Source organism: Trichosurus vulpecula, chromosome 3, assembly GCF_011100635.1.
Source record: "Trichosurus vulpecula isolate mTriVul1 chromosome 3, mTriVul1.pri, whole genome shotgun sequence".
NCBI classification, from domain to species: Eukaryota; Metazoa; Chordata; class Mammalia; order Diprotodontia; family Phalangeridae; genus Trichosurus; species Trichosurus vulpecula.
Genome location: NC_050575.1, coordinates 216689992 through 216702687, shown reverse-complemented (window position 1 = coordinate 216702687; position 12696 = coordinate 216689992). Strand labels below are relative to the sequence as shown.

General features: G+C 41.4%; 1 protein-coding gene across 1 annotated transcript in view; it reads right to left on the bottom strand.

Moving 5' to 3' along the window:
• EHD3 (EH domain containing 3) overlaps positions 1–12696 on the bottom strand; it is a 54290-nt gene that overhangs the window by 26410 nt on the left and 15184 nt on the right. Inside the window, exon 2 of the mRNA XM_036749321.1 lies at positions 9515–9691. Coding sequence (XP_036605216.1) covers positions 9515–9691 — 177 coding nt within the window. The remainder of the gene's footprint in view (positions 1–9514; positions 9692–12696) is intronic.

Below are 12696 nucleotides of genomic sequence, written 5' to 3'. Positions count from 1 at the left end.
AATGGGAGCCCAAACTTATCTCCTCTGACTTCTTCTCTGACTGACCATACCAGTCACTTCTATACTCTGTCCTTAGTATATTTATAATGGATATCTATTTGCAAGGTTAATAAATCAATCCACAAGCATTACTAAGTGTCCACTATCTATCAGACAGTCTATTAGATACTGGGGAATACAAAGGCCTGCCCTCAAGGAGTGTACTGGAGAAGACAACAGGTACATAAACAAGTATATGTTGGATAAATCGGGAGAAGTTTACAGAGAGAAGTCCCTAGCAGTTATGGGGGGGGGGGAGGAAGCAGAGAAGAAAGCCTTCCTGTAGAAGGTGAAGCTGCAACGTTCCAAGATTCTTAGAGATCATTTGATCCAGTCTGTGGATTTACAAACTGGGGAATCATGGCCCAGAAAAGTAAACCAGCTGGTCTGAGGCCTCGTGGCAGACTAGTGGCAGAAAAAAAAAGAAAAACCCATCTCCTGATGCCTGGGCTCATTCTACACTACCATACTGTCTAACAACTTCCTTTTACAGATGAGCAAACAGAACCCAGAGGGAGGCTGACTCACCCAAGATCACACAGTAAGTTAGTGGCAGAGAGGCAGACTGTAACATCCTCAAGGGAAGAAGAGTATGTTCAATTTTTGCACCCTCAGCACCCCGCACAGTGACATAACCTGGCTCTGTGACTCCAGGCAAATCACAACCTGTTTGTAGCCATGTGTGAGAGCCCTTACTTGCAAAATGGGGATAATAATGCATGAGAGCAGATGCTAAAAGTATGATGCAGCATATAAATGCAGTTTGGTACTATTACTAAGCTAACAGCCAGACTTTTTAAAAGTGAAATTCTCTAGGAGAGAATTTAATCCTCCACCTTCCTCCACTCGCTCCACCTCTGGGAACATAGCCCAGTGACTCACAGTTCTTCTGGCAAGTAGAAGAATCCACGTTCGCATTTACAGTAATTTAGACCTTTTCTCAGATACACTGCTCTTAATAGAGAACAAAAAGAAATTCTCACAGGCACCCTTATGACTTTATATCCTGTGTGATGATGAATACGAGCCACATCAGAGATCTTCTGGAGGGGTGAACAAGCCCAGGGGCTAAAAGACAGCCTGAGCTCTTCAGAAATAGAACGAGATATGTATACAATATCCAGAACAATGGAGGGGAAATTCTGAGCTCTGGAGACAGAAAATCCAGGTTCAGATCTGGCCTGTCTCTTCCTACCTCTGTGACTTGGGCAAGTATGTCTCTTAATTTCTCTGGGCCTCGGTTTCCTTAATGAGGAGGCTAGATTAGATGGCTTCTAAGACCTCTTCGAGCCCTAAACCTATGATTCTGTGAACTCTCCCCTTTTTGAAGATCTGCAAGATCACAATAAGAGGCAGCTGGTGGTTCAGTGGATAGATCAGTAGGTCTGGATTCAAATCCAGGCTCAGACACTTATTGGCTGTGTAACCGGATAAGTCATTTAACTTCTGACTGCCTGACAAATGGATCCACTGTATCCGGCAGAGAAGGAAATGACAAACCACTTCAGTATCTTTGTCAAGAAAACCCCAAATGGGGCCATTAAAAGGTGAGATGCAGCTGAAAAATGACTGAATGACAACCAAAAAACAGATCACAGCAGTATAAGGACAGCCTGGAGTCAGGAAGACCCGAGTTCAAATTTGACCTCAGACATTTATTAGCTATGTGACCCAGGAAAAGTCAGTTAACCTCTGTCTACCTCAGTATCTTCAACTGTAAAATACGGATAATATTAGTACCTATCTCCCAGGGTTGCTGCGAGGCTCAAATGAGATCAAGTTTGTAAAACGCTTAGCACATTGTCTGGCACATAGTAGGTACTTAATACTTATTCCCTCCTCCTCCTCCTTCCCTCATCTTAATTTAAGATGAATGTATAATTTTCAGGCCCAACTACTCTTGAAGCAATATGTGGTTTATTAAAATATAAGAAGAGTAGGTAGCGGGGTGAGTGGGGAGAAATTCCTGTAAGCTGGAATTTGGTCATGATTTGTGGGTCTTTATAATGTCGGACCCACACATTCTCCCAGAGCAAAAATCTTGACATACCGGTATCTTTCAAGTAGGCGTATCAGAGAAACTGGGCTATTCCTACAATGCCTTTGATGGAAATGTGTCCTGTTAACCAGCATGCCTGCCAGGTTCCACCCCGTACAGCCTGGCTTGACTGCAACAGTGGCTCCAAGGGCCTGAGTGAGACCTTTTTTGCCCACTTGATGCCTGAGCCCAGCCAGAAAGCACGTAGGAGGCCAAGGCAGAGGGAGGTGGGAGGTGCCTGGCTCAAACATTCTGAACATTCACAAGAGGCAAAAAAAAAAAAACAAAAAAAACCGTCGGATACAGTCTAGAGGAGAACAGGGAAAATGTATCGGTTCTCCGGCATATCTCTAACTCAAGCCTGGGGATGATGGATTGATGGCCAAGCAGCTACTCACTTCTGCAAAGTGATAAAACCCTTTGAATTAATTAAGCATTCATGGGGTACTCTAGAATAATAATCCTTCTATTTGTACAGGGCTTTGTAGCTTGGTAAATCATTTCATCTTCCCAGTTGTGCTGTAATAACCTTAAGACAAGAGGAGGAAATAGAGAAGGCACTGAAAGATTAGGAATGACAACCAGCCTTCATTCCCTTGATGTATGCAAAGGGCTTAATAAATATTATCTCACTGGAGTCTCACAACAACCCTGATACTTCAGAATTACCATTCTCATTATACAGCTGAGGGACCTCTGAGAGGGTAAGTAACTAGACTCGGTCACCCAGCTGGAGCCAGCTTGAATGGGCAGAGGCAATAATTAAATTTTCAGTGTGAGTGTTTACACCTCAGAAATTGGCAAATTTATAATTTGAGCTTGATTTTTATTGATTGTCTAGACTTTAGAAAGCGATGGAAATTAAACTTAAAAGTATGTCATACATAACTTTTTTTTTTTTCTGGAGAGGCAGTTGTTAATCATTTATTAGGACACCTTTGGTTTGAACCCAGGTCCTCCTAACTCTGGGTGGTATAGCAAAAGAGGGCTTGGAATTAGTAAGACCTGAGTTCCAATTCTGTCTCAGATACCTACTTAACTGTGTGACAGTGGGCGTCACTTAAACCTTTCTGAACCCCAGTTTACTTCTCTGAAAAATAAGAATAAAAATTTCACATATAGCATAGGGTTGTTGTGAGGATTCAATGAGGTAATATAATGCATGTAAAGCAGTGTGCAAACCTTTAAGCACTAAATAATAATGGTTTATTATTATAATAATTAATTATAAATATGTATGATGATAATTTTTAACCATAATGGCTTCCCATTATGACTCCTTCTCAGTGGCACCATCATACATCACAAGACTAGGCCTCAGCAGTGTGCTCGAGCCAGCTTGTACCAGCTCTCCCAACTGTTCAATTTTCAACGTAAGCATTCACACCTCAGAAATTGGCAAAGACTACAAATCAGGGCTTAACTTACACAAGTGATAAAGAAAATATTTAAAAATAAATTTTCACCTCTCAAATGACTTGCCTGTGGTCAAATAGTCACTGACAGTAGATCCAGAAGTAGAAACCTGAATCCCTGACTCCTATCTTGGTTCCTTTTCTGTGATATTATACTGTCTTCCTTTTTTATACTCCTTTCCCCCCTTTTTTAAAGTGTTTTGACATTTTTTTCTTTTCTTTTTACCACTCATTTCCACTGACTCTTCCTAGACTCTACAGCACCTTCTCTTATAACAAATAAGTGCAGTTAAGCAAAACAATGAACCCACCCACTGGCCTTTCTGACATTTACATCTATAATTGACCACCTCTCTGCTAAGAGACAGGAGGCATGCTTCACCATTTGTCCTCCATCTCTTTATATTTATGTCACTCACTGACATCAGATGAATCCTGGCTCTCCTCTCAACTTCAATTTCTCTCTCTTCAAAAATGATGATCTCAATCCCTGACTTTGGGTTCCTGGGAATCTTGTGACATACACGCCCATAAGGAGACATCTACATGAATTCTATGGGGGCTTAATTCTAGAGTAGGGTAAACCATTGAACTCTCAATTCATGTATTTCCATTCTTGTGGCTTCTGATACTATCTTTTGTAGATAAGGCCATTTTCCCCCCAGGCTCATCCTCTTAGCTGAGCAACAAATGCCATTTGTCCAAATGACCACTAGACATTTTTAAAACGCAAAAATCACTTCTAGTTGGCTTTCAGATATGCTTTATGATTTATTTTGCGGGTAACTCTACCTTCCAGATTGTTTCCTTTAGGCTCATTTTACATCTTGTTTTCAGTCACTCGGCACTTGCCATCCCCAGAGTCAGTGTTTTTCGGTGGCAGAGGGAAGGGAAACTGGCATGTGTTTTAGCCATGCATCATCTGCCCAATAGACAACTGAGACGAGTTCCTGTTTAAACAGGCTAGTGATCCTAGCATCTCATCCTACAACACGGCACTCATCCATGATGATGCTGACGAGGGTGAAGGATCATGGCAGGGACATCCAGCTCCATCCTGTCAAGTCCTAGAGAACTGGGACAATAAGTGCCTTAGCGATGGGGGTCCCAGGTTCACTCACCTGGTATTTGTATACAGGCAGCACTCAAGGGGGAACAAAGACTTGGGGGAAGAAGAAACTGAAACGCTCCTTCCCCAGGGGAAAGGGGTAGAGGAAGAACAAAGGTCACTACTCTAATGCTCAGTACATCACCCTCTCCTTGAGGCTGGTTACATTGCTGAGGTTGAGGGGCCCCCTTGACCACAGGATCCCCTGATGCCAGAAGGTTTTCCATCTCTATTCGTTCCCAAGAGGCTTCCTACTGCATATTTTCACTTGGATGTCTCACAATCACTTCACAGTTTGCATATGTACAATCAAACTTATCATCTCCCCCTTAATTCTCTCCCTTCACCCCCCATCACTGGCTTCCCATTATAACTCCTTCTCAGTGGCACCGTCATACATCACAAGACTAGGACTGGAAGGGACCTCAGCAGTGTGCTCGAGCCAGCTTGTACCAGCTCTCCCCAACTGTTCAATTTTCAATGTGAGCATTCACACCTCGGGAACTGGCAAAGACTACATACAAGTCAGGGCTTAACTTAAACAAGTGATAAAGAAAACATTAATATTGCAGATTAAACTTAAAAGGGTGCCGTGTATATTTTTTCCAGGAAGTCAGCTGTAAAACATTATGTTAAATATGCCAGCACAACCCTGGGCCTTGAAGGTCATCTAGACCAAACCTCTCCTTTTATAGATAACACTGAAGGGCAGGGAGCTTCATTTGCCTAAGTTCAAACAAGCAGTTAGTGGCAGAACGAGGATTTCAATCTAATTCCTCTGACTCCAACCCTAGCAATCTGTCCACTATACCAATTCCAAAGTATGGTCCATGGATCCTTGGTGGCGCCTGAGGTAAAGACAATTTCCTTAATAATACGATGATATCATTTACCTATTAAAATAATCCTCCCTTTTCCAACCACATATCTGTGTGAGACCAGATTTTACTTCAACCAAAACAATACAGCATAACAGATTAAATGCAGAAGCAGATATGAGAATCTAGCTGTTCTCTATTAAGCCAGACATCAAAGAGATTCACAAAGATATGTACAACAGCGTCATTCTTCTCATTTTTTTTTGGTTTAGGAAAAAAATTATTCTTAAAAATGTTATTTATGTTACCATGTTATTACTGTTATTTTAAATTAATAAAATACATATTTTTAAAAAAATCAGTTTTAATTTCTACTAATGGTAAACATTGATATTTATAGCCCACATAAACAAAGCTCTTTGAGGTCCTCATTATTTTTTAAGAGAATTATCTAAAGGGGTTCTGAGACCAAAAAGTTTGAGAACCACTGCCCTGTGCCATTACTCTCTTTTAATAATTTTATTTTTTGATTATGAATTTAAATATTAGCAAACACAAACTTTTCTATAAAATAAATAACAGAACAAAGAGTATTGTACCATGGATCTCTATTACATACAACTTTTTTTTTAAGTATATACTGAGGTTATCGCTGTACCTTCACTGAGGTTGAGGTTGTAACCGTAGTTCACCTCGTCATTCACGAAATCCTGTCAATTTTTAGTTTAAAACATTTCATATCAATTCTTCCCTCTCCTTTCCCAATGTCAAACTTCCAGTTTGTGTGGAAAATTAGGTTTGATGTAAGAAAAAGCTTATATCAAGCTTAATTTGAATGAATTTTTGGTGTTCAATCGTTTTTCAGTTGTGTCTGACTCTACGTGATCCCACTTGGGGTTTTCTCGGCAAAAATACTGGAGTGGTTTGCCATTTCCTTCTCCAGCTCATTTTACAGATGGGGAACCTAAGACGAACAAGGTTAACTGACTTGCCCAGGGTCACAGAGCTCTATCCACTGCACCACTGAGCTGCCCCAACTTGCATGATAAGGATGTACAAAAGTTGAATGGACTGACTTGAGGAGTAGTGGGCTCTTTGTCACTGGAAGACTGAATAAAAGCTAGACCAGCACTTTTCAAGTATACTGCAGAGGTGAGGCTTGTTCAGGTCTGGCTTGGACTAGATGGTCTCTTGAGATCCCTCTCAGAGCTCTGACATTCTGGGGTTCCACTTAGGCCCTTCTCTTTCACACCAACATGATTAACTGCTTCCCAGGTAGCCTTCCTGACACTAGGTCAGGGCTGTGATGCAGCCAGCTCAAAACCAGCTATCTGATTGTTAATTTTCAGTGAGAACAGTTATACCTCAGAAATCAACAAATGCTACAAATTAGGTCTTGGTTTATTGCTTTGCTGATTGTCTAGATTTAAGGAAGTGATGGAACAAATGTTTATAATACAGATTAAACTTAAAAGTGCATGTCATGGGTACATTTTTGTAGAGCTGGTTGTTAAATGTTACCTGAACATCTCTGCTTTAATCCATAAGCATTTATTGAGCACTTTCTTTGTTCTAGACACTGTGAGATCCAGAACACTCTCTTGCTGTGATCCACCTGGAATCCCACCATCGGACTAATATTCTGAAAACAAAACTTTTATCCCATCACTCACTGGCTCAAAAAGCTTCAGTGGGTCATTCTTTTCTACCACACCATTTCCAAAAGCCCCTGCCCGGCTATCAATGCCCTTAAATAAACTGTTTCAGTTCTGGGTATCCAACCTTATTTCTCAGAGGCAATCTCTATCCTAGTTACATCAAACTGATGCCGCTTGTTGTCTCAAGGTCATGACAGGCTCTTTGCCAAGCCCAGTGCCTCTGGAAGGGCCACAATGACCATGTCTCGACCCAAACATTTGGGTTCCTCTCCCCTGCTCCCCAAGTAAAGTACTGTGAGGAGGGAGATACCTTCCCCAAAGGTCCTCAAAGAGGAAACACTGGAGAGCAGAGGGGAAGAGAGAAGGTTATCGCTGTGCCTTCACTGAGGTTGTATGCCACCCCCAACCACAGAGCACACCAAGAATGTCTCCCACTGCTCCGAATCCAACTCATCACCCAAGTTTCTCTGCCCCCTGTGACGATCCTTCCTTTCTGAACATCTGCGACACTTACAAACTGTACCATGAAATTTTGTGCTTTATTACATTCTATCTTGTACTGTTCACCTTGATTCTTGGGCTAAACTCATTTGCCTCATTGGACTATAAGCCCTTTGAGGATGGGCATTGTTTTTTCTATTTCTTCCACATTCCCTATAGCACAACATGTATGGCAGGAGCACAATATTACACGTTACTGGACCTCTACAAGCTTTTCAGAAGTTTCTGAGGTACCACAGGCTCAGTGGCACCAAAATCATAAAATCTGATAGTTGGAGGTGACCTCAATGGTCAAGTACAACCCATATATAAAAAGAATCCCCACTATAACTCCCTTTCCAGAGAACCATCTCTTGAAACAGAGAATAAAATATAAAAGGATAAAAACTTTCAGTATAACTGAATGAACACATCAGTTAACTAATTAACACATCAACCAAGTCTGACAGTACATGCCGCCTCTATAAAGAAGGTAGGAGGTGCATTTTGTCAACTCGTCTCAGGGGTCAAGTTTGGTTGTTATAATTACATGCCCACAAATATTTGAATACAGCTGCCATGGCCCTGTTGAATCTCTCTTCTCCAGGCTAAGCACATCTAGTTTATTCAAATGATTTTCAAGTTGCATGAACTCAAAACTCGGATTCTAATACCAGCTCTGTCATTAACTAGCCATGTAACCTTCACTTCTCTGGGTTTTATGTATTATAAAATGATAGGATTGGACAGATAATATATTTTTAAATTTTAAAAAAAATTTCATTTTCAGTTCCAAATTCTCTCCTCCCCTACCCATTAAGAAGGCAAGTAATATGATACCCATGATACATGTAAAGTCATGAAAAACATATTTCCATGATAGCCGTGTTGCAAAAAAAAAGGCAAGAAAAATGAACACAGTGAAAAAATATGTTTCAATTTGCACTCAGAGTTCATCAGTTCTCTCTCTGGAGGAACACATGGACAAGATAATCTTTAAAATTTCCTCTACTTTCAAATTTAATTTTCTGTTTTTATTAGCTGGCAGTCTGTAATCACCTGGGTTTATTATTTTGTGACCTGTTTTACGGGACCACTGATTTTTACCAACCTACCAACCCTGCATTTCCCCTATTTGTATCTTCATGATGAAAATGTGACTTGCTGATAGATGGAGGCACCTGAGGCAGAGTAGACCAAGCAACAGGCTTGGAATCAAGAAGTCTTACATTCAAATTCTGCTTCTGACACTTACAAGCTAGGTGACTGCAGGAAAATCACTTAACCTCCATGTTCCTTAAGCAGCTTCCTGGGATTTAACACCCCTCCCAGGTGGCAGCTGGTACAGTAGAAAGAACATTGGATTTCGAGTCGGGGGGGTGGGCCCTTGACTGGCATGCCACTTCTACTATTCACTAGCCGCATGACTGTGGGGGAGTAACCTCATTCACATCTCTAGGACGTCTATTTCCTCATCTTTAAAATGAACAGGTTGTACCAGATGACCTCTGAGGTCCCTTCCATCTATCAATCTATAATCCTATGACTTTGAGCCAAATTCCAGGCAGGCTAAGATCAACCACCAGGAAACAAATACACCAGATGAGGCAGCTCGGGTCACACTCATCCGGAGAAAGGAGAAAGAAGGGCAAGGAGAATTCGGGTTGGCTTAGAGCCCTGGCCCCCACCCTGGGTAGCAGTGAATGGGCCCGGTGTTTGCCACTCCGAGGAGCCTATTCATGTTTGTCCACATGGAGAGTGACTTGGCTCGGCTCAGCATGACCCAAGATACCAATGGCAGAGGAGGGAGGGGGGAAGTCCTCTGGTTACAATAAAGACTGGGAGTCTAAGGAAACAGCTGACTCCATCTTTTCTCCTCTGTCACTGTTTTCATTTTACCTCTTCCGCTGCTGCAGCCCCCAAGGAGAGGGAGACAAGAAAGGGCCCCGCTCACCAACCTGTTCAAGAAGGCATTCCCAAAAGCATTGAGTTTCCTGAAGGGTTTCTTCGGGTCGACCACCAGTGCATTCCCTGGAATAATTCCTTCCACGTCTCCTTGCATCACCGCGATGAATGAATCGGTGGTGGGCTCAGGCCCTATTCTCATGCCTGGGAAGTCCTGTTCCAGTAAGTACCTGATGAAAGGAAAGAGAGGCCTGATTGCGGTACTCTGTACAAGGAACAATTATAATGGGCCACACATTTCTAAAGTGCTATGCAGAGGGTACCATCATCCTCCCAAGCCACACCAGCTCACAACCTAGGCATCATCCTCGACTTCTGGCTCTCTCACGATCCATATCCAATTAGCTGCTACGTTCTATTGTTTTTACCTTCACAACATTTATTGTATAATGCTCCTCTGTCTCCTCTGACACTGTCCCCAATCTGATGCAGGCCGTGATCACCTCACACTTGGGTTATTACAACAGTTTGCTGCTTGGTTCCCCCTGCCTCAACTCTCCCTCTTTCGGTTCATCCTTCACTTGGCTGGCAAAGTGATATTCCTAAAGTGTACGTTTGATCATGTCACCACCCTATATCAATCTTCTCCAGTGGCTCCCTATTACCTCCAGGATCAAGTATAAAATCTCCTATTTGGCTTTTAAAAGTCTTTAATAACCTAGCCCCTTCCTACCTTTCTTTTTTTTTAATCTACTTGTTACTTTAATAAATATATTCACCCTTATATATGAATGTATTAGATGTCATTTAACAGAACAATGCCTCTAAACCAAGGATTCTTGACTACAGTGTGGTCCATGAATACCTAAGAGGCCCAATGATAGATTTAAGGGAGTCCCTTTCCAGTCTTCTTATTCCTTAGTACCCTACCCCTTTACATACTCTGAGAGCCAATGATATTGGCCTCCTTGCTGTTTCTTGAACAAGGAACTCCATCCCCTCACTGGATATTTTAACTTGCTGTCCACCATTGCCTGGAACTCAGTCCGTCTTCCTCTCTGCCTCCTAACTTCCCCGGCTTCCTTCAAGTCTCAGCTAAAATACCATCTCCTATAAGAAATCTTTCCTGATCTCTAATCAAAGCTAGGGCCTTCCCTCTCTTGATTATCTCCCTTTAATCCAGCACATATCTCTTCTGCTCATGGTTATTTGCATGATGTCTCCCCCATTAGACTGAGCTCTTTCTAAGCAGGGACTGCCTTTTGCCTTTCTTTCAAACCCTAGGGCTTAGCACAGTATCTGGAACATAGTAGGCACTTAATAAATGCTTGGTACCGCCTGATTTAAAAAATATTCTACCTTAAATTCTCTTGTTGGATTATCAAAACAATCACTATTTTCCAGATCACAATTGCTATTTTCCAGACGAAGAAATTGGAGCTCAGAGATAAGTGATTTGCCCAAGGTCACACAGCTAGCAAATAAAATGGGGAATCTGAACCCAGATCTTCTCTACCAAGGCTAGTGTTCTTTCTGTAATGCCATAATGCCAAGAAAGATCCCATAAGAAATTGTTGTAGGCCATTACCACCTCTAATACAATCTAAGATTCATTCACTAGGCACCTACTATGTTCCAAGCACTGGAGTTAAAAAGATAAAGCTCAGTGGTACCTGCCTCCTGGGAGATTAAATTATACAGGAGGAATAGAGCATATAAATAGAAAAATACAGAGAGGCTAATCTGAGGAGGGAGAGAACACTACCAACTAGAGAGAATAGAAACACTTCCTTAGGATATGCCACTTGAGCTGAAGGAAGCTAGAGATTCTAACGGGCAAAGGTCAGGAGGAATGGCATTCCAGGTATAAGGGACAGCTTGTGCATAGGCATGGAGGTGGGAATACAGAATATCTTTTATACAGACTAGCAAGTAAGTCAGTTTGACTGGAGTACAGAATGTGTGAGGGAGAGTAATTTATAATCAAAGCAGAAAAGAAAGCTGTAGCCAGTCTGTGAAGAGCTTTAAATAACATAGTGAAGAGTTTGAATTTTATCTTAAAGCAAGGGTTCTTAACTTTTTGTACATCATGGACCCCCTTTGGCACTCTGGTGAAACCTATAGACCTCTTCTCAGAATAAATTTTAAATGGATAAAATATATAAGATTATAAAACCAATTATACTGAAATAATTTTTTTTAAAGTTCGTAGACCCCAGATTAAGAATCTTTATCCTAGGGACAATACCATGGCTAAGAAGGTCCCCAGTCTTATATCGTACGCTGGACTTTTCTAGGGGTTTATATCTGGGCATATGAAATCATTACTAAGACAGGTTACTATAGTAGTTAGAGTGCTGGACATGGAGCCAAGAAAAGCTCAGTTCAAAACCTTCCTCTGACACTAGCTATGTGACCTTGGACAGGTCGCTTAACTTTTCTAGGCCTCAGTTTCCTCATTGGTAAAATGAGGGTCATAATATCACCCTCCTCACAGGGTTGTTATAAGCCTCTAATGAGATAATGCTTACAAAATGCTTAGCAAACCTCAAAGTGGTCTATAAATGCAAGCTAGCATTTCTCAACAAGGAGGACAAATAAACTATAATTATGCCTTAAAAACAGAAATGATGTCTATATAGACCTTGCTGCTTTGGCTCAGGTTATTTTCAAGTGAAAAATCTGCTGATAACATTAGTTATACTTGCCAGGGCTTGAAGAGAAAGAAAAGAAATGGTGGAATAGTTTGCATATTATTTGAATTAGTGAAATAAAGGCCCGAGATGGTTTATCGCAGCATCTGAAGTAAGTGAAGAAAAGAATAAATCAGTGTTTGAGCATTTATTAAAAGACTAATCATGTTCTCCTCTGCAGTTATCTCTCCATATGTATTTCCTGGCCATCCATGGTCCCTGTGGGTTCCCTAATGGGTCAATTCTTTTCACTGGTGTTCTATATATTTTTGGGAGGCTTATTGGGGAAATGTTTGGTTGCTTCTTTTCTTACTAAGTCACTTTATTCAATGCCTCTGTTTTTAACTTTGAAAAGACTGGTTTTCTGCCTCTGGGAAGCAGTATGTCATGGTGGACAGAGGGTCAGCAGACCTCGGTCTAAGTCCTACTCTGACACACACTACCTGTACCTGACCCTAGAGAAGCCCCTTTAACCTCTGAGGGACTCAGGCTACTCTCTTAGACCATAAATTATGAATGAGTCGCAGACATGTATCAGTGGA